Source organism: Lampetra planeri, unplaced genomic scaffold (genome assembly GCF_965212315.1).
Source record: "Lampetra planeri unplaced genomic scaffold, kcLamPlan1.2.h2 scaffold_375, whole genome shotgun sequence".
In the NCBI taxonomy this organism is placed as follows: Eukaryota; Metazoa; Chordata; class Hyperoartia; order Petromyzontiformes; family Petromyzontidae; genus Lampetra; species Lampetra planeri.
Window position 1 is genome coordinate 43,522 of NW_027615198.1, and position 22,149 is coordinate 65,670.

The following is a 22,149-nucleotide window of genomic DNA, read 5'->3' on the forward strand; positions in this document are numbered from 1 at the left end:
ACAGGGTCTGGGTTCAACCCACGGCCTCCTGTAGACCAGGCGAGGTAGTCAACATCTCACCACGGAGAGAGAGACACGCAAACTCCAAATATACAGCAGCAGGCGTCAGGGTCGGGATCGAACCCACGACCTCCTGTATACCAGGAGAGGTAGTCAACATCTAGCCACCGTGAAGCCACATTAACACATTCCTGCTGCGGAGGGAGCTGGTAGGAACGTTGGGTTGCTCGGTCAATGGCCTGCAGGGTCAACGGCGGCGTGGTGTATTCCGCAAATATGGCCGACTGTGAGGGCGGGCACAAGCCGGCGTGAGTAGGTTAAACGTTGAGTTTTATAAGGGCACCACGGGGTGACCAGCCCCTCCTCACCCAGCCCTACCCCTCCCACCCCCCACCCAGCCCCACCCTCCCCACCCAGCCCCTCCCCACCCTTCCCACCCTCCCCACCCAGCCCCTCCCCACCCTCCCATCCCCACCCAGCCCCTCCCTGCAGGACGGACGGACACAATAATCCCCTGTGCGCTGGTGGAACCTGGCGGTTCCTACCAGTATCACTGGTGCAACACAAGCACAACTTTGGACCAGTTCTGACATTTGGTGTCTCATCAGCGTTGGTGTACAGTACGGTGCTTTTTCTGCAATATTTTGCTGTCTTTTCTTGGATTTTCTGTTTGCACTTAGTCACTTTAAGATTCTAGATTTGAAGCTTTCGTGACTGCAAGGATTCATATTCTTAGGTTTTTTCGGTAAAGTCACGTAGGTAAAAAAATTAAATTAATAAAAGTAAATACAAATAAAATAAAAATAACGACGTTTCGGAGGCAACACAAGCTTCCGTCTTCAGGTGGAACAGTCACAGCACGATTGCTGTATCAAGTGTATCACTTGATACAGCAATCGTGCTGTGACTGTTCCACCTGTATCAACGGAAGCTTGTGTTGCCTCCGAAACGTCGTGATTTTTATTTTATTTTTATTTCACTTTAAGATGTTTTCTTGTTCATGTTTTTTTGTTTGTTGCGGTTGCACCCGATTCAAGAGCCGAATGGCTCACAGGGCTCTACCTAATAAATTAAACTTGAAAAACTTGATCAGCAGAGTCATCAGACTCGCTTGCACCGATGCTGGCGAACTGCCAGATGATTATATCGGTGTCAAGACGACTTCGCCGCGCTTGTACTGGGAAGGTTTTCTTTATCAAGGAGCCACGTGGTCACACTCCGACAGGCGGAGACCCCCACGGCAACAGGCCCAAGTCTCCCGCGCATCTCCCCCTTCTATACGGTCCGAGGCCACGCCCCCATTCCCGAACTTTCTCGCTGGTTCTAGACCGCTCGCTCTGCCGGCAAACTCCACCGTCCTCTTCCGTCACCTGGCCACGCTCCCTTCTCGATCATTCCCGTAGCCACCAGTCCATTAATACTGCAGGCTGACTCCCGTGTCATTACCTCCCGTGGCCACCAGTCCACTCGCACTGCAGGCTGACTCCCCTGTCATTACCTCCCGTGGCCACCAGCAGAGGTGTGGACTCGAGTCATGTGACTTGGACTCGAGTCAGACTCGAGTCATGAATTTGATGACTTGCGACTCGACTTGGACTTGCATAACAATGACTTTGTCCCACCTATGAGATGTGGACTCGAGTCATGTGACTTGGACTCGAGTCAGACTCGAGTCATGAATTTGATGACTTGCGACTCGACTTGGACTTGCATAACAATGACTTTGTCCCACCTCTGGCCACCAGTCCCTTCACACTCACTACTGACTCCGCTGTCATTACCTCCCATCACCCCCCCACCATCACCCCCCATCACCACCAACCACCCCCCCCACCACCCCTCCCTCTCGTATATAAACACGCGCTGCTACGTCACACCAGGCGGGGGAAGTGACGACACCCGCACGGAAGTGACGCGTGAGAGCCCCGCCCCCCTCGTCCCCCCCCCCCCCCAAAAAAAACCCGCGCAGCGTCCATCTCTGAAACCAGACGGGAGAGAGAGCGAGAGAAAGACAAAGACGGACGCGACGACGATTACAACAACAACAACAAACAAACAAAACAACGGAGACTGGGAAACAAACAAAGACGCCCGTGGCGGAGGGAGGAGGCGAGGAGGAGGAGGAGGGAGGAGGAGGAGGAGGCGCGGGCGGGAAAGCCGGCGCCGTTATGGCGACCAAACGAAAAAGGTAATAACATTTGTTTTGTAAGCCCGTTGTTGTCGTCGTCGTCGTCGTCGTCCTATGCGGCTGTTCTTGTCCCACACTGCTGCCGTGTTGGTCCCGTGCGAGCCGTGAAATCTTCCCGCCTACACGCGTGGGCCTAGAAGGATTTCACGGAGCCTTTTAAGTGCGGCCGCGTTGAATTGTGTGGTTTTTTTTTTAGCGGTCGTCGTCGAACGGTCGATCGATCGGCAATTGTACGACAATCAATTTTATTTTGTTAAACTCTTCCACGCACACTCTTCACGGAATTTTTGTTGTAAAAAAATTAAAAGAATTTTGCCTCAAGAAACAAAAAAAAATTTCATCGGTGAGGGGGGGGAAATTGGGGCCCACTGCTCGAAAATGCTAGAGCGGATAAGCGGACGCGCGCGCGCGCGCATTTCCCCATTGGTGTACCGGGCCCCACGTGACGCGGCCGCGGCCAATGGGGTCGCGCGGAAAGCGCGTGCGGGGTGGGAATTGCAAGGGCGAGTGACGTCACCCTTTGTGGGGATTTTTGTTATATTTTGGTTAATTTAACGTTGAATGTGCGTGTTGGGTGTCTTGTCAACGCCATTGCAATTGCTACGTGCGCGTGTGTGTGTGCATACATATTAACGATGTAGGTTAACTTCTGTAAGTTAATTGCAATATATCGTGTCCGTAATTTCCGCCCGCTTTGTAATCGCCGCTACGAGTGCGTTGTGTTGTGTGCCTGTAACGTGAGTGGATCGCTGTCGCTGCATGTGCAGTTGCTGGCGTGAGCACGTGAGGAGTGAGTAGCGTGTGGAGTGTACAGTGTGTAACGTGTGGAGTACAGTGTGTAGCGAGTAGTGTGTACAGTGTAGCGTGTACAGTGTGTAACATGTGGCGTGTACAGTGAGTAGCGTGTACAGTGTGTAACGAGTGGAGTGTGTACAGTGTGTAACATGTGGCGTGTGTACAGTGTAGCGTGTGGAGTGTAACGTGTGGAATGTACAGTGTAACGTGTGGAGTGTAACGTGTGTACAGTGTGTAGCGTGTGGTGTGTACAGTGTGTAGCGTGTGGGGTGTACAGTTTGTAACGTGTGGAGTGTGCAGTGTGTACAGTGTGTAACGTGAGGAGTGTACAGTGTGTAACGTGAGGAGTGTACAGTGAGTAGAGTAGCGTGTGGAGTGAGTAGCGTGTGGAGTGAGTAGCGTGTAGAGCGGGGATGGACTCCACCTCAACTTGTTGCGGTTATGCACTGTACTCAACATCGTCACTGGGGTGGGGAGGGGGGGGAGACAAAGGCGACCGGGGCTGTTGCTGGCATACAAACCACTCGCCACACTCGTGTGACACGTGCCGGCCTTCATGGGTGTTCGGGAACAGTATTTGTTCCCCAATTGTGGGTCGCCTCGACCTTAAATGAATACGCGATGCGGTGTGTAAACATCGCCACTGGGGAGACAAAGGCGGCCGGGCGTGGTGCTGGCCACCCACCCCCTCGTGTGCCGTGCCGGCCTTCATAGGTGCTCACCAACAGCACTTGCCCCAACAGTCTGTTCATCCTAAGCGGGGTGTCTTTGTGTCATCTCAGCAGAGGTCGCAAACGGGTTTTGATTCCTTACCCGTACCCGGCCGCACCAGGGTCGCAAATGGGTACCCGTACCCGGCTAGGTAGGGAACGGGTACCCGTTCCCTACCCGTACCCTACCCGAAATGAGTGACAAACGGTTACTCACCAGTGACTCACGGCCTATCCGTACCCGTACCCGGCCCCACCAGGGTCGCAAACGGGTACCCGTACCCGGCCATCGGGTAGGGTATGGGTATCGGGTACCCGATTGCGACCTCTGGTACCCGGTGCGGCATGTAAACATCACCACTGGGGAGACAAAGGCGGCCGGGCGTGGTGCTCTCCGCCCACCACCTCGTGCGATGTGCCGGCCTTCATAGGTGCTACTCGCGAATAGCACTTGCCCCGAACAGTCTGAGGTTACATGGTGGGGGAGGGCATTTTATCTTTGTGTCTCTGTGCGCTTGCAGTAAGAAGCTCGACTCCCTGGTGCAGAAGCTGCAGGACTTCATGACTCAGTCGGTCGGCGAGGAAGAGGCGGAGGCAGAAATCATGGGCTCCGGTGAGTGTGTGAGCTGGTGGTGGGTGAGCGAGCGGCTGAATGGGGAGGTGAGTTAATTGGGTAGGTAGGTAGGTAGGTGAGTGAGTGGATGGATGGAGGAGGCTCGTGAAGGACGCTGCTGGGCAGTTGGAGGCAGTCGCCCTCCACACAACAACGGAGGGCAGAGGAGCGACGCTCACAACAACGAGCGGAGCGCCGGGCGGCTAAAATGCAGCGTGTTGTCACAGTAGAGGGGGTGCACAGCTGGTCATCTCAGTCGACCCATGGCACCTGGGTCTGTCCCGTGACCTCCTGTCAGCGAGCCTTCGACACTTCACGTGGCCTCAAAGTGCACCTGGCCTGGCACAAGCGTCGTGGAGACGTCACCATCACTTAGTGGCTAATGGCGGGCGTTGTTGAGTGGGTGAGCGGTGGCTACGCGCGTGGCGGCAGTAGCTGGGGTTGTTGGATCACCCGTACACAAACGTCACGAAGCTCCCCATCTTCCCGTGGGCATCGATGAGGAGCCCGTACCCTGACTTCGCCAGGAGAATGCCGTAGAGCAAATGTGGGCTCCCGTCTGTTCGAGCTGTATGAGATCGAGCGTTGCTCCCTTGCACGTACGGGCGCTTTCCGGGTGCTTCGGTTTCCTCCTGCACAAAAACGCTGATGCTGGTAGGAACCTCCTGGTTACACCAGCCCACAGGGGATTATTGTGTCTGTCCGTCCGTCGTGCAGGGAGGGGCTGGGTGGGGAGGGAGGGGCTGTTGGTGGGGAGGGAGGGGCTGGGTGGGGAGGGGCTGGGTGGGGAGGGAGGGGCTGTTGGTGGGGAGGGAGGGGCTGGGTGGGGAGGGGCTGGGTGGGGAGGGGCTGGGTGGGGAGGGAGGGGCTGGGTGGGGAGGGGCTGGGTGGGGAGGGTGGGGTTGGGTGGGGAGGGGCTGGGTGGGGAGGGTGGGGTTGGGTGGGGAGGGGAGGGTGGGGAGGGGCTGGGTGGGGAAGGTGGAGAGGGGCTGGGTGGGGAGGGTGGGGAGGGGCTGGGTGGGGAGGGGCTGGGTGGGGAGGTGGGGGGTGGGAGGGGTGGGGCTGGGTGGGGAGGGGCTGGTCACCCCGTGGTGCCCTTATAAAACTCAACGTTTAACCTACTCACGCCGGCTTGTGCCTGCCCTCAGTCGGGCATATTTGCGGAATACACCACGCCGCCGTTGACCCTGCAGGCCATTGACCAAGCAACCCAACGTTCCTACCAGTAGGAGGAATGTGTTTACTTGGCCGATAATTCCTATATATATAGAGGACCACAGAGCTTGGGGGAGGAAAAATGTCGTGCCAGCTCAGCGCATGGATGCCGCCTTTCCGCTCGTCTGGTTCCTCCTCCTGTCACCTCGGAGTCGTTCTCTCTCTACGAGAGTGAGCGAGTACTGTGCGGCATGTTGCAAGTTGACATCATCGTCGTTATTATTATTACGAGTGAGTGAATGATTTGATGATAAGGTCGTTGAGAGAGGAGGTAAGTGAGCGAGCGAGTTAGTTGGTGTGTGGGCGATTTGATAAGCTATTGAGCTACTCGTTAAGTGAACGAGTGAGTTGATTGCAAGGTAGTCGAGTGAGTGCGTGGTTGAGTGACTTAGTTGGGAGGTAGGAGGCTTAGTGAGTGTATTCGTGATTTAGTGAGTGTTTGGGTGAGGTCGGTGAGTAAATGATCGAGTGGGTAAGCATGCGAGTGAGTTTGTGGGTCTGTGATTTAGATGTTCGTGGTTGGGCGGTTCATTGTGTGAGTGGGTGACAAGGTAGTTGAGTGGGTAGGTGAATGAGTGAGTTTGTGGGTAGGTGATTTAGATGTTCGTGGTTGGGCGGTTCATTGAATGAGTGGGTGACAAGGTAGTTGAGTGGGTAGGTGAATGAGTGAGTTTGTGGGTAGGTGATTTAGATGTTCGTGGTTGGGCGGTTCATTGGGTGAGTTGGTGATAAGGTAGTTGAGTGGGTAGGTGAATGAGTGAGTTTGTGGGTAGGTGATTTAGATGTTCGTGGTTGGGCGGTTCATTGAATGAGTGGGTGACAAGGTAGTTGAGTGGGTAGGTGAATGAGTGAGTTTGTGGGTAGGTGATTTAGATGTTCGTGGTTGGGCGGGTCATTGAGTGAGTGGGTGACAAGGTAGTTGAGTGGGTAGGTGAATGAGTGAGTTTGTGGGTAGGTGATTTAGATGTTCGTGGTTGGGCGGTTCATTGAGTGAGTGGGTGATAAGGTAGTTGAGTGGGTAGGTGAATGAGTGAGTTTGTGGGTAGGTGATTTAGATGTTCGTGGTTGGGCGATTCATTGAGTGAGTGGGTGACAAGGTAGTTGAGTGGGTAGGTGAATGAGTGAGTTTGTGGGTAGGTGATTTAGATGTTCGTGGTTGGGCGATTCATTGGGTGAGTGGGTGATAAGGTAGTTGAGTGGGTAGGTGAATGAGTGAGTCTGAGTTTAATGGGTGGGCGAGTCGGTGAGTGAGTTAGTCGGTGAGTAGGTGGTTGAGCGACTGAGTGAGGCGTTTGGCAAGTGGTTTACTGAAGGAGTGGGTGATGGAGTGATTCTGTGCATTGATGCTTGAGTCAGTGGATGAGTGAGTAGGTGGGGGGGGGAGTCGGTGTGTGAGTGAGTAAATGAATGGGTTGGTGGTTGAGTTTGTAGGTTTGGTGGCTGAGTGAGTTGGTGAGTGGTAGGTTCTTGGGTAAGTGCACGAGTTGGTGGGTGGGTGGTTGAGCTAGACGAGGCGGTGAGTGTGCTCGGGCGAATGAGTCAGTGGGCCGGTGGCTGAGTGAGTGGATGAGTTCGTGGTTTGAGTGACTTTGTGGGTAGGTGGGTGGGTGAGTGAGCAAATGTTTATGGGTTGATGAGCCAGTGAGAAGATCATTTGAGGGGTTAATACCTCCTTGCTCTGGTTTGCATCAGGGCCAGAGCCTTTTCAGTCAAATATGGCCCATGAATGTGTTCATTTATAAACGAGTGATTGGTAGGCCCAGAACATGACTCCCGCCCTCCACTCTTGCCTGAATGGACAGCCGTAAGAGGTCACTCAAACCAGGCAGGCGATCTAGGCAAGGGCAGGCCTATGAATTAAAATAATATTTGTGATTTCATTGTATACAAACAAGTAGTATATTGTGATAATACGAAAAAATAAGAATAGGTTTAACCTATTCTGGCAATAAAACAGGTGGTGTTAAGATGTTAAAACACCAAATTTAAACCTTTTTCAAGGAATCGGGTTACTGCAGTAACCACGCACGGTGCTTGTGATGAACATGCAAACACACGTAGATAGGAACACGTTAATACAAATAATAAAATAAACAAACTACAACGTTTCGATCGCTTGTGTTGTTGTAGTTTGTGATCGAAACGTCGTAGTTTTTTGTTTATTTTATCTTTATTATTTTTTATTCATTTGCATCAATCTGCGTGACTTTACCGAAAGACCCAAAGAATATGAATTCCTGCAGTCACGAAAGCTACAAGTCATCTCCATAGATATAAAAGGCAAAGTTGTGATTATGTGTGTCTGTTCAAAATGTTTAGCCTACTTCCCGACATGCAACACACTTGAAATTTGCCATTTGGATTCTTTCCAGACTGTACACCATGCAAACATTATACGCAGATCTTTGTCTCTGTTGTGGGGAGTGGTGGCACAGAGGTTCGCAAACTGCGCTACGAACCCGGTGCTCTGAATTCAACTCCCACTCACGGCCAACACCAGTGACGATTATTTGAACTGGCCCTGGGCCTCCCCTGGGTCGACTGAACCTCAAATGAGTTCACATTGTGGAGTGCGTATTAAACATCAGCGCACCGGGGAAAGAAAGATGGCTGGGTGGGGTATTGGCTGCATCACATACCCCCTTGTTTGCTGTGCCGACATTCATGGGTTGCTCCCCTCAGGTACAACAACAACCATTTAATGCCGGTATCGGCACCACAGCGGTTGTGCCAGGCTAGGTGCACTTTGAGGCCATCACGCAAAGCGTGGAGGCCTCCTCATCAGGAAGTCACGGGACAGCCCCTGCAGGCGCCGTGGGTCGGCTGACTGAGATGACTGGCAGATGAATCAGCTGTGTCACCAAATCCGCCCGGCGCTCCGCTCGTTGTTGCGAGCGTCGCTCCTCCGCCCTCTGTTGTTATTGGAGGGCGACTGCCTCCCAACTGACCAGCAGCGTCCTTCACGAGCCTCCTCCTCCACAGAGGCCGATCTTGACACCGCTGGCATCGGTCACCGGCAAGCCCAATCAGCTCCACATCCTCCCGTACCGTGTCAGTCCGTCTCTTCTCCAGCACGTGCTTGCGCCCCGTTTAGCCCCATTTTTTCTTTCTGACCAAACAGAAGCTGATTGGGCATACGGTGGCTGCCTGTATCTGCCCAGTAGCGTCCTTCACGAGCCTCCTGCACACACGCTCACTCACGCATGCGCGCACACACACACTCACGCACACACTCATGCACACACTCACGCATGCACACACACGCACGCGCACTCACGCATGCGCACACACGCATACGCACACACTCACGCATGCGCACGCACGCACGCACACACTCGCACGCACACACACGCGCACACTCACGCATGCGCACACTCGCACACACACTCGCGCGTCTTCTATTCCCCTCCCGTCGAGGCTTTTAACGGAGTTCCTTTTCAATTTGGATCTCAGCGCCGCTGGGGATATTGGAAAGCAGAAAGTGGCTCACGGTATAAATTGGTCTTTGGTCACCGGTTGTGATGTTGTTGTTGCAATGCCGATGCGGTTGTCTGTGTGTGTGGTGAGCGGTAGTGTAACGGTTAGCGCTACGCTGCGCTACGAACCTGGCGACCCGGGTTCGATTCCCGCTCACGGCCAACCCCGGTGACGATTATCTGAACCGGTCCTGGGCCTCCCCTAGGTCGACTCAGCCTCAAATGAGTACCTGGTGCGGTGTGTGGTAAACATCGCCACTGGGGAGACAAAGGCGGTCGGGCGTAGTGCTGGCCTCCCACCCCCTCGTGTGCCGTGCCGGCCTTCATAGGTGCTACCCGCTAACAGCACTTGCCCCAATAGTTTATTAAGGCTACACGGGGGATCTTTGTCTTTGTGTAAGAAAAATAAGTTGAGCTAAGCCCTGGGGTGGCGTGGTGGCGTCCTGGTCAGCGCATTTCTGCTACGTACCCAGCGATGACCTGAATTAGATTTTCCAACTCAAGCCAATGTCGGTGAGGACTCTATCTGGGGAGGAGATGGAGTCAATGAAATCAGCCACGGTGGCTAGGAAATGTTAACTACCTCGCCTTGTATACAGGAGGTCGTGGGTTTGATCCTGACCCTGACGATGCCTGCTGTATATTTGGAGTTTGCGTGTCTCTCCCCGTGGTGAGATGTTAACTACCTCGCCTGGTCTACAGGAGGTCGTGGGTTCGATCCCGAACCTGACGATGCCTGCTGCTGTATATTTGGAGTTTGCGTGTTTCTCACTCCGTGGTGAGATGTTAACTACCTCGCCTGGTCTACAGGAGGTCGTGGGTTCGATCCCGAACCTGACGATGCCTGCTGTATATTTGTAGTTTCCGTAACACGCTCTCTCTCTCCCCGTGGTCGCGTGGATTCTTCTCCGGGTCCTCCGGTTTTTCCCTTCCACGTTTTGAGTCAACGTCACCACGGGTTTTGGAGTTATTTGGCTGTAAAAAAAATCCACTTGATGATGATAAGCCACTTCTTTGATCTACCATTTGTGGTGGCCAGGTCGCCTATGACAAAGTGCTCAGTGATGGTTCTTACACCTGCTAAAAAAACTAAGTTGACAGTTTAGTTTTTAGCGCGTGGCGTGCGAAAGTGGAGGTGCCGGTGGGATCGGGGGAAGGGGAGGGCCTTCATCCAGCAGCGGATCGACCACTGCTGCTGCTGCTAATGATGATTATGATTGTTACTCATCTTGAGGACAAGGTGGTATATGCACGGTGCTTGCTACTGGTCTGGCTGCGCTGCCGTGCGTGGTGCCGTGCGTGGTGCCGTGCGTGGTGCCGTGCGTGGTGCCGTGCGTGGTGCCGTGCGTGGTGCCGTGCGTGGTGCCGTGCGTGGTGCCGTGCGTGGTGCCGTGCGTGGTGCCGTGCGTGGTGCCGTGCGTGGTGCCGTGCGTGGTGCCGTGCGTGGTGCCGTGCGTGGTGCCGTGCGTGGTGGTGTGGTGCGTGCCGTGTGCCAATAGCCGGGGTTTTATGGCACTCTCGCGCGCCCGTATTGTGTAAACAAGCCCAATCTGCTCGGATTTAAGTGGCCTTAAAGTTTCTTTATTTGCACTAAAAAGATAAAAGCTAATCTTGTAGGTTTATGGTGTTATTGTACCGACTACTACTACGATGCTCAATAAGAGAGGGTGCCGTTTTCTTAATTGGATTATTTTACGTCGTAAGTGCAGCCGCGTGCACGCACGCTATATATTTTAAGCGGCGCAAGTCGTGATTATGATAATCGTAATAGAAAAAAAACTTACTACCCTTGGCGCACCATGGGAAAGGGTGAGCAGAGTCATTGAAGGTAATGAATGGGGAATAGAGAATGGAATATGGGATGGGATTCCTGGATGGAATTCTCCAAGACTGACAAAGCAGGGCTGGGGGCAGAGGTCGCAAACGGGTTTTGATTCCGTACCCGTACCCGGCCGTACCCGTACCCTACCCGTACCCAGCCGGGTACGGGTATGGTACGGGTATCGGGTACCCGATTGCGACCTCTGGGATGAAGCCATGTTGCAGGCGCGGGTGGGTTGATTCTAGGAACTTGAATTGTGAGAAGAGACAAGACGTTGGGAAATGAGTGACAAACGGTGACTCACCAGTGCCTCACGTTCTACCCGTACCCGTACCCGGCCGCACCAGGGTCGCAAACGGGTACCCGTACCCGGCCGGGTACGGGTAGCCGGGTATCGGGTAGGGTACGGGTATCGGGTACCCGGTTGCGACCTCTGGCTGGGGGGGGGACGGTGGGGGGGGGGTCACGGCTGGAGATGAGCGGCAGGCAGAGATGATGGCGAGGAGGGGGGTGGTGGTGAAAATGATGAGAGGGTGGTGGTGGTGGGGATGATACAATGGTGATGGTGATGATTTTGATGAGACGGTGGTGGTAATGATGAGATGGTGGTGATGATGATGATTTTGATGAGAGGGTGGTGGTAATGGTGATGATGAAAGGGTGGTGGTAATGATGATGAGATGGTGGTTATGATAATGATGATTCTGATGAGGGTGATGGTAATGATGATGAGAGGGTAGTGGTAGTGGTGGTGGTGATGAGAGAGTGGTGATGACCAGGTTGGTGGTGATGAGAGGGTAGTGGTAGTGGTGGTGATGGTGATGAGAGGATGGTGATTAGAAGTTGGTGGTGATGGTGATGAGGGGGGGTAGGTGGGGATGATACAATGGTGATGGTGATGATGATGATGATTTTGATGAGAGGGTGGTGGTGGGGATGATAAAATGGTGGTGGTGGTGATGATGATATGGTGGTGATGATGATATGGTGGTGATGATGATATGGTGGTGATGATGATTTTCATGAGGGTGATGGTGATGAGAGGTGGTGGTGATGATAATAACGATGAGAGCGTGACGACGACGACGACGATGATGACGTGCGCATTCTCTCTTCGTAGACGGCAACGAGGAGGAGGCTCACGCCGACGCGAAGACGCCGTCTCTTGCGGACAAGACGAGAGACAAGGTGAGCCCCACTCCGCTGTTGCGTTGTCTGCACTCCACCGGCCCTCGCTGTCAAGCCAGACCAGGGGTTCGCGCAAAACAAAACGACAATAAGGCCCATTTTTGTTCTCCTAGAATGCCGCGTCGTTTGCGCATCGCGAAGTGGGTGATGCAACGTGTCGGGCAAGGCGCCACTCTTGATAAGGCGGACGCGAAACGGATGACACAACGCGCTGAACGTATCGGGGAAGGCACTTGTTATAACGCGGATGGCGCAGCGCGTTCGAGTGAACGGAGAGCAGAGGTCGCAACCGGGTACCCGATACCCGTACCCTACCTGATACTCGGCTACCCATACCCGGCCGGGTACGGGTACCCGATACCCATACCCTACCCGATACCCGGCCGGGTACGGGTAGGGTACGGGTAGGCCGTGAGTCACTGGTGAGTAACCGTTTGTCACTCATTTCCCAACGTCTTGTCTCTTCTCACAATTCAAGTTCCTAGACTCAACCCACCCGCGCCTGCAACATGGCTTCATCCCAGAGGTCACAATCGGGTACCCGATACCCGTACCCTACCCGTACCCGGCCAGGTACGGGTAGGGTACGGGTACCCGTTTGCGACCCTGGTGCGGCCGGGTACGGGTACGAGGGGTAAGGAATCAAAACCCGTTTGCGACCTCTGACGGAGAGACGTCGCGTGAGAAGGAATGAGCGGTTGTAGCGGCCGCCTCGGCTGGGCGACATGGCACAACACGGCATCGGGATGCTGCTGGATGCTTCTAGAACATTTTAAAATTTCGATTTAAAGCTTTGGAGACTGCAGGGATTCATCTTCTTGGTTCTTTCGGTAAAGTCACGTAGAAGGGAAAGAATGACGCTGTCTTCCCGACAGCCCTGTTCTTCACCTGAGGACGGCTGCTTGCGTTGTGGCCGAAACGTCGTGAGAATAATTTTAGAAAGTTTGTATAATTATTTTATTATTTATTGGCATCAGTCACGTGGGGTAGAAAAAATAGCGGCCGATACGTCGTGTTTTCTTCTTATTCTTTTTTCCATCTACGTGACTTTACCCAAAGAAGAATCGGAGCGTTTGGATGAGTAGGAATGAGCGCGAGGTAGGGATGAGCGGTCTAGCCGCCACGTCGGCGTAGCGTCACCGCTGAAATGAGGCATCGCGATGCTGCCGGTAGCTTCTCGACACGCGCTAACCCGCGCGCGCTTTATAATGGTGAGTGTTGTGTGTTTATAATGGTGTGTGTGAGTGTTATAATGTTGTGTGTTCTGTGTTATAACGACCACAATAACAAAGTTGCGTCTGCTCTCTTTGTGCTGCAGGATACAAGTTCTCCCAGCCCACAGGCCGGTCCCTCGCGCTCACGAAGGTACGAGACTTAAATCACAAGATTCACCATCTCTCTCTGTCTCTGTGTCTTTCTCTGTCTGTCTCTGTCTGTCTCTCTCTGTCTCTGTCTGTCTCTCTCTGTGTCTCTGTCTCTCTCTGTCTGTGTCTCTCTGTCTCTCTCTGTCTGCATCTCTCTGTCTCTCTCTGTCTGTCTGTCTCTGTCTGTCTGTCTCTCCCTGTCTGTCTCTCTCTGCATCTCTTTGTCTCTCTGTGTCTCTCTCTCTGTCTGTCTCTCTCTGTCTGTGTCTCTCTGTCTCTCTCTGTCTGCATCTCTCTGTCTCTCTCTGTCTGCATCTCTCTGTCTCTCTCTGTCTGTCTCTGTCTGTCTGTCTGTCTGTCTCTGTCTGTCTGTCTGTCTCTCCCTGTCTGTCTCTCTTTGCATCTCTTTGTCTCTCTGTGTCTCTCTCTGTGTTTCTCTCTCTGTGTCTCTCTCTCTGCATCTCTTTGTCTCTGTCTCTCTCTTTGTCTCTTCCTCTGTCTCTCTTTGTGTCTCTCTCTCTCTGTCTCTCTCTCTCTGTCTCTCTCTCTGTCTGTCTCTCTGTTTGTCTCTCTCTGTCTCTCTTTGTCTCTCTCTCTATCGGGATCGAACCCACGACCTCCTGCATACCAGGAGAGGTGGTTAACATCTCACCACCGCGGCTTCTGAATAAAAAAATCCGACCTCCCCCCACACCCCCCCTCCCCCCACCCCCCCCCCCCCAATGCATCGGTGGGGGCCTCTCCTACATCCTCGTTAATTATTGAACGTCTGCGGCCCTATTAATATTTTAACTCGTTAACGAGCTGAGCCTTAATTGCCTGTCGGCCGGCGCGGGAGGAATATTTCCTAACGCTATAATTTATCGTTAATTATACAGCAAGCGCCACTCACACCCGCGGGGTGGGTGGGGTTGTTCACTTCTGGCTGAATCGACCTAGGGGACGGCCTGACCGAGTGTTCAGTTCTGGCTGAGTCTGCCTAGAGGAGGGCCTGACCGAGTGTTCAGTTCTGGCTGAGTCGACCTAGAGGAGGGCCTGACCAAGTGTTCAGTTCTGGCTGAGTCGACCTAGAAGAAGGCCTGACCGGGTGTTCACTTCTGGCTGAGTTTACCTAGAGGATGGCCTGACCGCGTGTTCAGTTCTGGCTGAGTTTACCTAGAGGAAGGCCTGACCGTGTGTTCAGTTCTGGCTGAGTAGATCTAGAGGGAGGCCTGACCGGATGTTCAGTTCTGGCTGAGTCTACCTAGAGGAAGGCCTGACCGTGTGTTCAGTTCTGGCTGAGTGGACCTAGGGGAAGGCCTGACCGTGTGTTCAGTTCTGGCTGAGTAGACCTAGGGGATGGCCTGACCGTGTGTTCACTTCTGGCTGAGTCGACCTAGAGGAAGGCCTGACCGGGTGTTCAGTTCTGGCTGAGTCGACCTAGTTGAGCAGCAGGCCACGTGTGGTGAGTCTTGGAGTGTGGAAGGCTCGCTGCTGGCAAGAGGTCAAGGGTCAGACCCAGCAGGTGCCACGGGTCGACTGACCGAGATGACCGAGATGACTGGCTGATGCACCACCTGTGCCCCCTACTGTACCAACTTGCCGTGCTTTATCCACCCGGCGCTCCGCTCGTTGTTGTGAGCGTCGCTCCTCCGCCCTCCGTTATTGTTGGAGGGCGACTGCCTCCAACTGCCCAGTAGCGTCCTTCACGAGCCTCCTCCTTCACAGAGGCCGATCTTGACACCGCTAGTCAGAGGTGTGGACTCGAGTCATGTGACTTGGACTCGAGTCAGACTCGAGTCATGAATTTGATGACTTGCGACTCGACTTGGACTTGCATAACAATGACTTTGTCCCACCTCTGAGATGTGGACTCGAGTCATGTGACTTGGACTCGAGTCAGACTCGAGTCATGAATTTGATGACTTGCGACTCGACTTGGACTTGCATAACAATGACTTTGTCCCACCTCTGCCGCTAGTACCGCCCGCCCGCTGGCAAGTTCGTTCAGCTCCACAGCCGTCTGTGCGTTATCTCCTCTGCAGCCCACGCTGGGCCGCTTAAGCCCCATCTATCTGGCCGAACAGAAGCTGCTTGGGAAATGCCGTGGCTGAGCATGTGGGCTACGTAACCCAGCCAACGCAGCCTCGCCTGCCGGAGTAACTCACCGATGATGGGGATCGTGTCCCGATGAGATCTTAGGTGACGACACAGTGGCGAGATGTTAACGGCCTCGCCAGGTCTACAGGAGGTCGTGGGTGCCACACCGACCCTGACGCCTGCTGTATATTTGGAGTTTGCGTGTCTCTTTCTCTCCCCGTGGTGAGATGTTAACTACCTCGCCTGGTCTACAGGAGGTTGTGGGTTTGATCCCGACCCTGACGATGCCTGCTGCTGTATATTTGGAGTTTGCGTGTCTCTCTCTCTCCGTGGTGAGATGTTAACTACCTCGCCTGGTCTACAGGAGGTCGTGGGTTCGATCCCGACCCTGACGATGTCTGCTGCTGTATATTTGGAGTTTGCGTCTCTTTCTCTCCCCGTTGTAATCCGTCAACGACCCGGATATAACCTCACATTACATCTGTAATACATTCATCGTCGCGTTGTATCCAATTCGCGTTATGAAACACGACACGCGGCGTTACGGGTGAACATAGAATTTTGTTTCCGTCTAGTTACGCCCGAACCGCGGTTATAACCGGGGCGGGACGCCGGATTCGAACCGGCAAACCCTCGCTTCACCCGTTCCCTCCCGCTCTAGGAAGCCCACGCACGTCGTGAAGGTCGTCGCTTCCGATGAGGACAACAACGACGACGATCTGGCCGAAGATGAAGACGCCAGGAACAAAGACCAAGGCAACAACAACAACGATGACAACGACGATGTTGAGGACGGACAAGAGGTGGATGATGATGACGACGGTGGTGGTGACGACGACGATGGTAACGACCGTGGTGGTGGTGGTGGTGGCGGCGGTGGTGGTGGATCTAAGGGGCGAGTGGGCATGGTTGGAGGGCGAGGAGGAGGAGGAGGAAGGAGGAGGAGGGACAAGGAGAGACCAGCGGAGGAGGAGGAGGAGGAGGCAGAAGATTCCGCTGATGCCTCCATGGATGTCTCGGAACTTCCTGAAGGTGAGATTCAAGATTGGTTCTGCAGTGTGGGGTCTCTCTGTGGGTCTCTGTGCGAGTCTGTGGGTCTCTGTGTGAGTCTGTGGGTCTCTGTGTGAGTCTGTGGGTCTGTGTGAGTCTGGAACTCTGAGACTGGATCTCTGTGTGAGTCTACGGGTCTCTGTGTGAGTCTCTGGATCTCTGTGAGTCTGTGGATCTCTGAGTCTCTGGATCTCTGAGACTGTGGATCTCTAAGTCTACGGACTATCTGTGTGAGTCTATGGATCTCTGTGTGAGTCTACGGCTCTCTGTGTGAGTCTACGGCTCTCTGTGTGAGTCTATGGATCTCTGTTGAGTCTTACAGTCTTTGTGTGATGAGTCTACGCGTCTCCGTGAGAGTCTACAGGTCTCTGTGTGAGTCTATGGGTCTCTGTGCGAGTTTACGGGTCTCCGTATGAGTTTACGGGTCTCTGTGTCATGGTTCTGCCATTAGCGAGAGCGCGTGGATGAGAGAGAGCAACGGAAAATAACGAATTCGAATAAGAGAAGAGCGATTGATTGATTGGAGTGTGGCAAAGTGAGAGGGAGAGAGATGGGCTGGGGATGAAAGCGAGCGCAAGGGCAGAGAGAGATATCCAAGAGAAGGAAAGTGAGAGGGGGGGTGGGTGGGGGAATCAGACAGATTGCAAAGGGAGAGAGGGACATTTTTATTTTTATATATTTTTGTTACCAGGTAAGGCCCCACTGAGCTACGTAGCTCTTTGTCAGAAGTGAAGTGGCTATCACAAATGATAGTGCAACGGAGGGGAGAGAAAGAAGGTGAGAGGGGGGCAGAGAAAGCGAGAGGGTGACCGAGAGGGTGACCGAGAGGGTGACCGAGAGGGTGACCGAGAGGGTGACCGAGAGGGTGACCGAGAGGGTGACCGAGAGGGTGACCGAGAGGGTGACCGAGAGGTGGGGGTTTACATAAAGCAAAGTTTAAATAAATGAAAAAAAGAGTGGAAGAGAGCGAGAATCAGAAGTTGAAATGGAGGAGGGGGGGTAATAAGATGGGGTAAGAGAGAGGGGGATAGGGCAGGAGGGGTTGAGAGAGAGAGAAGGTGAGAGGGAGAGAGAGTTTGTTCAATGTTGTCTCATCAGGCACGGAGAGACGTTGAGCCAGCATTGCGGAGAGCCATGGGTTCGGATCCTGGGTCTAGGTGTCTGTCTCCATCTCCCAGGGGGTTCATAAAGGCCGTGTCAGAGACACTGAGATCACACCGCTGAGATACTGAGTTTCAATTCAGGTTTTAGCCTCAACCGCAGCGATTACACCGGGGTCTCAGACTCCCACTCAGACCCATAGACTCGTATAGAGACCCGTAGACTCACACAGAGACCCGTAGACTCGCACAGAGACCCGTAGACTCGCACAGAGACCCATAGACTCGCACAGAGACCCATAGACTCGCACAGAGACCCATAGACTCGCACAGAGACCCATAGACTCGCACAGAGACCCATAGACTCGCACAGAGACCCATAGACTCGCACAGAGACCCATAGACTCGCACAGAGACCCATAGACTCGCACAGAGACCCATAGACTCGCACAGAGACCCATAGACTCACACAGCGACCCATAGACTCCTCACACAGAGACCCATAGACTCCTCACACAGAGACCCATAGACTCCTCACACAGACACCCATAGACTCAAATAGAGGCCAATAGACTCGCACAGAGACCCGTAGACTCGCACAGAGACCCGTAGACTCGCACAGAGACCCGTAGACTCGCACAGAGACCCGTAGACTCGCACAGAGACCCGTAGACTCGCACAGAGACCCGTAGACTCGCACAGAGACCCGTAGACTCGCACAGAGACCCGTAGACTCGCACAGAGACCCGTAGACTCGCACAGAGACCCGTAGACTCGCACAGAGACCCATAGACTCTTCACACAGACACCCATAGACTCAAATAGAGGCCAATAGACTCGCACAGAGACCCTTAGACTCGCACAGAGACCCTTAGACTCGCACAGAGACCCTTAGACTCGCACAGAGACCCTTAGACTCGCACAGAGACCCGTAGACTCGCACAGAGACCCGTAGACTGGCACAGAGACCCGTAGACTCGCACAGAGACCCGTAGACTCGCGCACAGAGACCCGTAGACTCGCGCACAGAGACCCGTAGACTCGCGCACAGAGACCCGTAGACTCGCGCACAGAGACCCGTAGACTCGCGCACAGAGACCCGTAGACTCGCGCACAGAGACCCGTAGACTCGCGCACAGAGACCCGTAGACTCGCGCACAGAGACCCGTAGACTCGCGCACAGAGACCCGTAGACTCGCGCACAGAGACCCGTAGACTCGCGCACAGAGACCCGTAGACTCGCGCACAGAGACCCGTAGACTCGCGCACAGAGACCCGTAGACTCGCGCACAGAGACCCGTAGACTCGCGCACAGAGACCCGTAGACTCGCGCACAGAGACCCGTAGACTCGCGCACAGAGACCCGTAGACTCGCGCACAGAGACCCGTAGACTCGCGCACAGAGACCCGTAGACTCGCGCACAGAGACCCGTAGACTCGCGCACAGAGACCCGTAGACTCGCGCACAGAGACCCGTAGACTCGCGCACAGAGACCCGTAGACTCGCGCACAGAGACCCGTAGACTCGCGCACAGAGACCCGTAGACTCGCGCACAGAGACCCGTAGACTCGCGCACAGAGACCCGTAGACTCGCGCACAGAGACCCGTAGACTCGCGCACAGAGACCCGTAGACTCGCGCACAGAGACCCGTAGACTCGCGCACAGAGACCCGTAGACTCGCGCACAGAGACCCGTAGACTCGCGCACAGAGACCCGTAGACTCGCGCACAGAGACCCGTAGACTCGCGCACAGAGACCCGTAGACTCGCGCACAGAGACCCGTAGACTCGCGCACAGAGACCCGTAGACTCGCGCACAGAGACCCGTAGACTCGCGCACAGAGACCCGTAGACTCGCGCACAGAGACCCGTAGACTCGCGCACAGAGACCCGTAGACTCGCGCACAGAGACCCGTAGACTCGCGCACAGAGACCCGTAGACTCGCGCACAGAGACCCGTAGACTCGCGCACAGAGACCCGTAGACTCGCGCACAGAGACCCGTAGACTCGCGCACAGAGACCCGTAGACTCGCGCACAGAGACCCGTAGACTCGCGCACAGAGACCCGTAGACTCGCGCACAGAGACCCGTAGACTCGCGCACAGAGACCCGTAGACTCGCGCACAGAGACCCGTAGACTCGCGCACAGAGACCCGTAGACTCGCGCACAGAGACCCGTAGACTCGCGCACAGAGACCCGTAGACTCGCGCACAGAGACCCGTAGACTCGCGCACAGAGACCCGTAGACTCGCGCACAGAGACCCGTAGACTCGCGCACAGAGACCCGTAGACTCGCGCACAGAGACCCGTAGACTCGCGCACAGAGACCCGTAGACTCGCGCACAGAGACCCGTAGACTCGCGCACAGAGACCCGTAGACTCGCGCACAGAGACCCGTAGACTCGCGCACAGAGACCCGTAGACTCGCGCACAGAGACCCGTAGACTCGCGCACAGAGACCCGTAGACTCGCGCACAGAGACCCGTAGACTCGCGCACAGAGACCCGTAGACTCGCGCACAGAGACCCGTAGACTCGCGCACAGAGACCCGTAGACTCGCGCACAGAGACCCGTAGACTCGCACACAGAGACCCGTAGACTCGCACACAGAGACCCGTAGACTCGCACACAGAGACCCGTAGACTCGCACACAGAGACCCGTAGACTCGCACACAGAGACCCGTAGACTCGCACACAGAGACCCGTAGACTCATCTTTGTGTTTGTGGTTTGCAGGCACGGTGGTGGTGGAGCCTGAGGCGGTCCAGGATGAGAAGCGTGATGCCTTCCGAGGTCCAGAGTTCCGAGGAGGAAGTGAAGGAGGAGGTGGAGGAGGAGGAGGGAGTGAAGGGAGGTCCGGGACGTCACGGCGATTGGTGCACTGCGCAGGTAAAGGATGCAGAATCAGAAGAGCTGCAAAGCTCTTTGTCCACCGATGTCGAGCATGTGGTGGGTCGGCAAGTTACTACCGCAGCAAACAACAACACGCACACAAACAACAACACACCCTCAAACAACAACACGCACACAAACAACAACACACACACAAACAACAACACGTACACAAACAACAACACGCACACAAACAACAACACGCACACAAACAACAACACGCACACAAACAACAACACGCACACAAACAACAACACGCACACAAACAACAACACGCACACAAACAACAACACGCACACAAACAACAACACGCACACAAACAACAACACGCACACAAACAACAACACGCACACAAACAACAACACGCACACAAACAACAACACGCACACAAACAACAACACGCACACAAACAACAACACGCACGCAAACAACAACACGCACGCAAACAACAACACGCACGCAAACAACAACACGCACGCAAACAACAACACGCACGCAAACAACAACACTCCCGCAAACAACAACACGCACACAAACAACAACACGCACACAAACAACAACACGCACACAAACAACAGCAAAACAATGCAGTACAAAAGACGCGCATGTGGAGTTTCCCGGTTAAGGCTGAGTCGACCTAGAGGAGGCCCAGAAAGTCGGGGTGCGGGTACGTGTACGCACGCGTGGAATGATTCGGTTAAGGTCGAGTCGACCTAGAGGAGGCCCGGAGAGTCGGGGTGCGTCTAAGGATATACGGACAAGGATACGAGTAAGGATACACACACATGTGGAGTGGCTGGGTTAAGGCTGAGTCTACCTAGCGGAGGCCTGGACAGTCACGCTGCAAGTAAGGATGCACGCGCGTGGAGTGACTCGGTTAAGGCTGAGTCGACCTAGGGGTTTAGGGGAGCCCCAGGAAACGGTGTCCAAAACATTCGCTCGCCAACAACGTAAAAGGCCGCCCTCCCCCCCCACACCAACTCTGTACTCGTGATGGGGCGGGGTGGTGAGCGACCTTTTCGTGAGTAGCGGGAGCTCGCGGGCGGAGAGGGGTTTTGGTTACTGCTTGGTAAAACACGTGGCAAGCTTTCGCGACCAATATTGTTCATAATCAACGTTGTTGGGTTTAGAACGCGTTATTTATAAATGTGTCGTAACCCTCCACCACCAAAATCGTTGCACCTGATGAGTTGATGATGACTTCACCATGCTGCTGCTGCTGCTCTATATAAGAACGGGAGACAGAGCAGATCCTCACCATTCTGGCGAATTGCTCGATGATGCTGGATGCAATTACCAGCGAAACGTCGTACTACTCAAAAATAGTAAATGTTGTGGTTTCACGCTTCAACACACCGGTGGGCTAAAGCAGTGAACTATTTTGTATTTTGTCAACGTGACACTTTTTTTGCTGATTGGCCGTGTCGGGTGGTGGAGGGTTACGACACATTTATAAGTAACGCGATCTAAACCCAAAAACGTTGATTATGTACTGCTTAAATTTCGATTTAAAGCTTTCGTGACTGCAGGGATTCATCTTCTTGGTTCTTTCGGTAAAGTCACGTAGAAGGGAAGTGATAAAATAATAAAAATAAAACGTAATATTTTTTATTATTTTTTTATTATTTTATCACTTCCCTTCTACGTGACTTTAC

The 22,149-nt window shown here is 54.1% G+C and overlaps 1 protein-coding gene across 1 annotated transcript; it reads left to right on the plus strand.

The window, feature by feature from the left end:
* Nucleotides 1–1,945: 1,945 nt before the first annotated feature.
* On the plus strand, nt 1,946–20,917 carry LOC144740990 (uncharacterized; the record flags this gene model as incomplete). Its single annotated transcript, XM_078623683.1, has 6 exons — nt 1,946–2,188; nt 4,215–4,306; nt 11,940–12,007; nt 13,326–13,372; nt 16,112–16,482; nt 20,339–20,917. Coding segments are annotated over exons 1-6 (1,177 nt in total), but the record flags the coding sequence as incomplete, so codon positions are not given.
* Between the last annotated feature and the right edge of the window lie 1,232 nt (nt 20,918–22,149).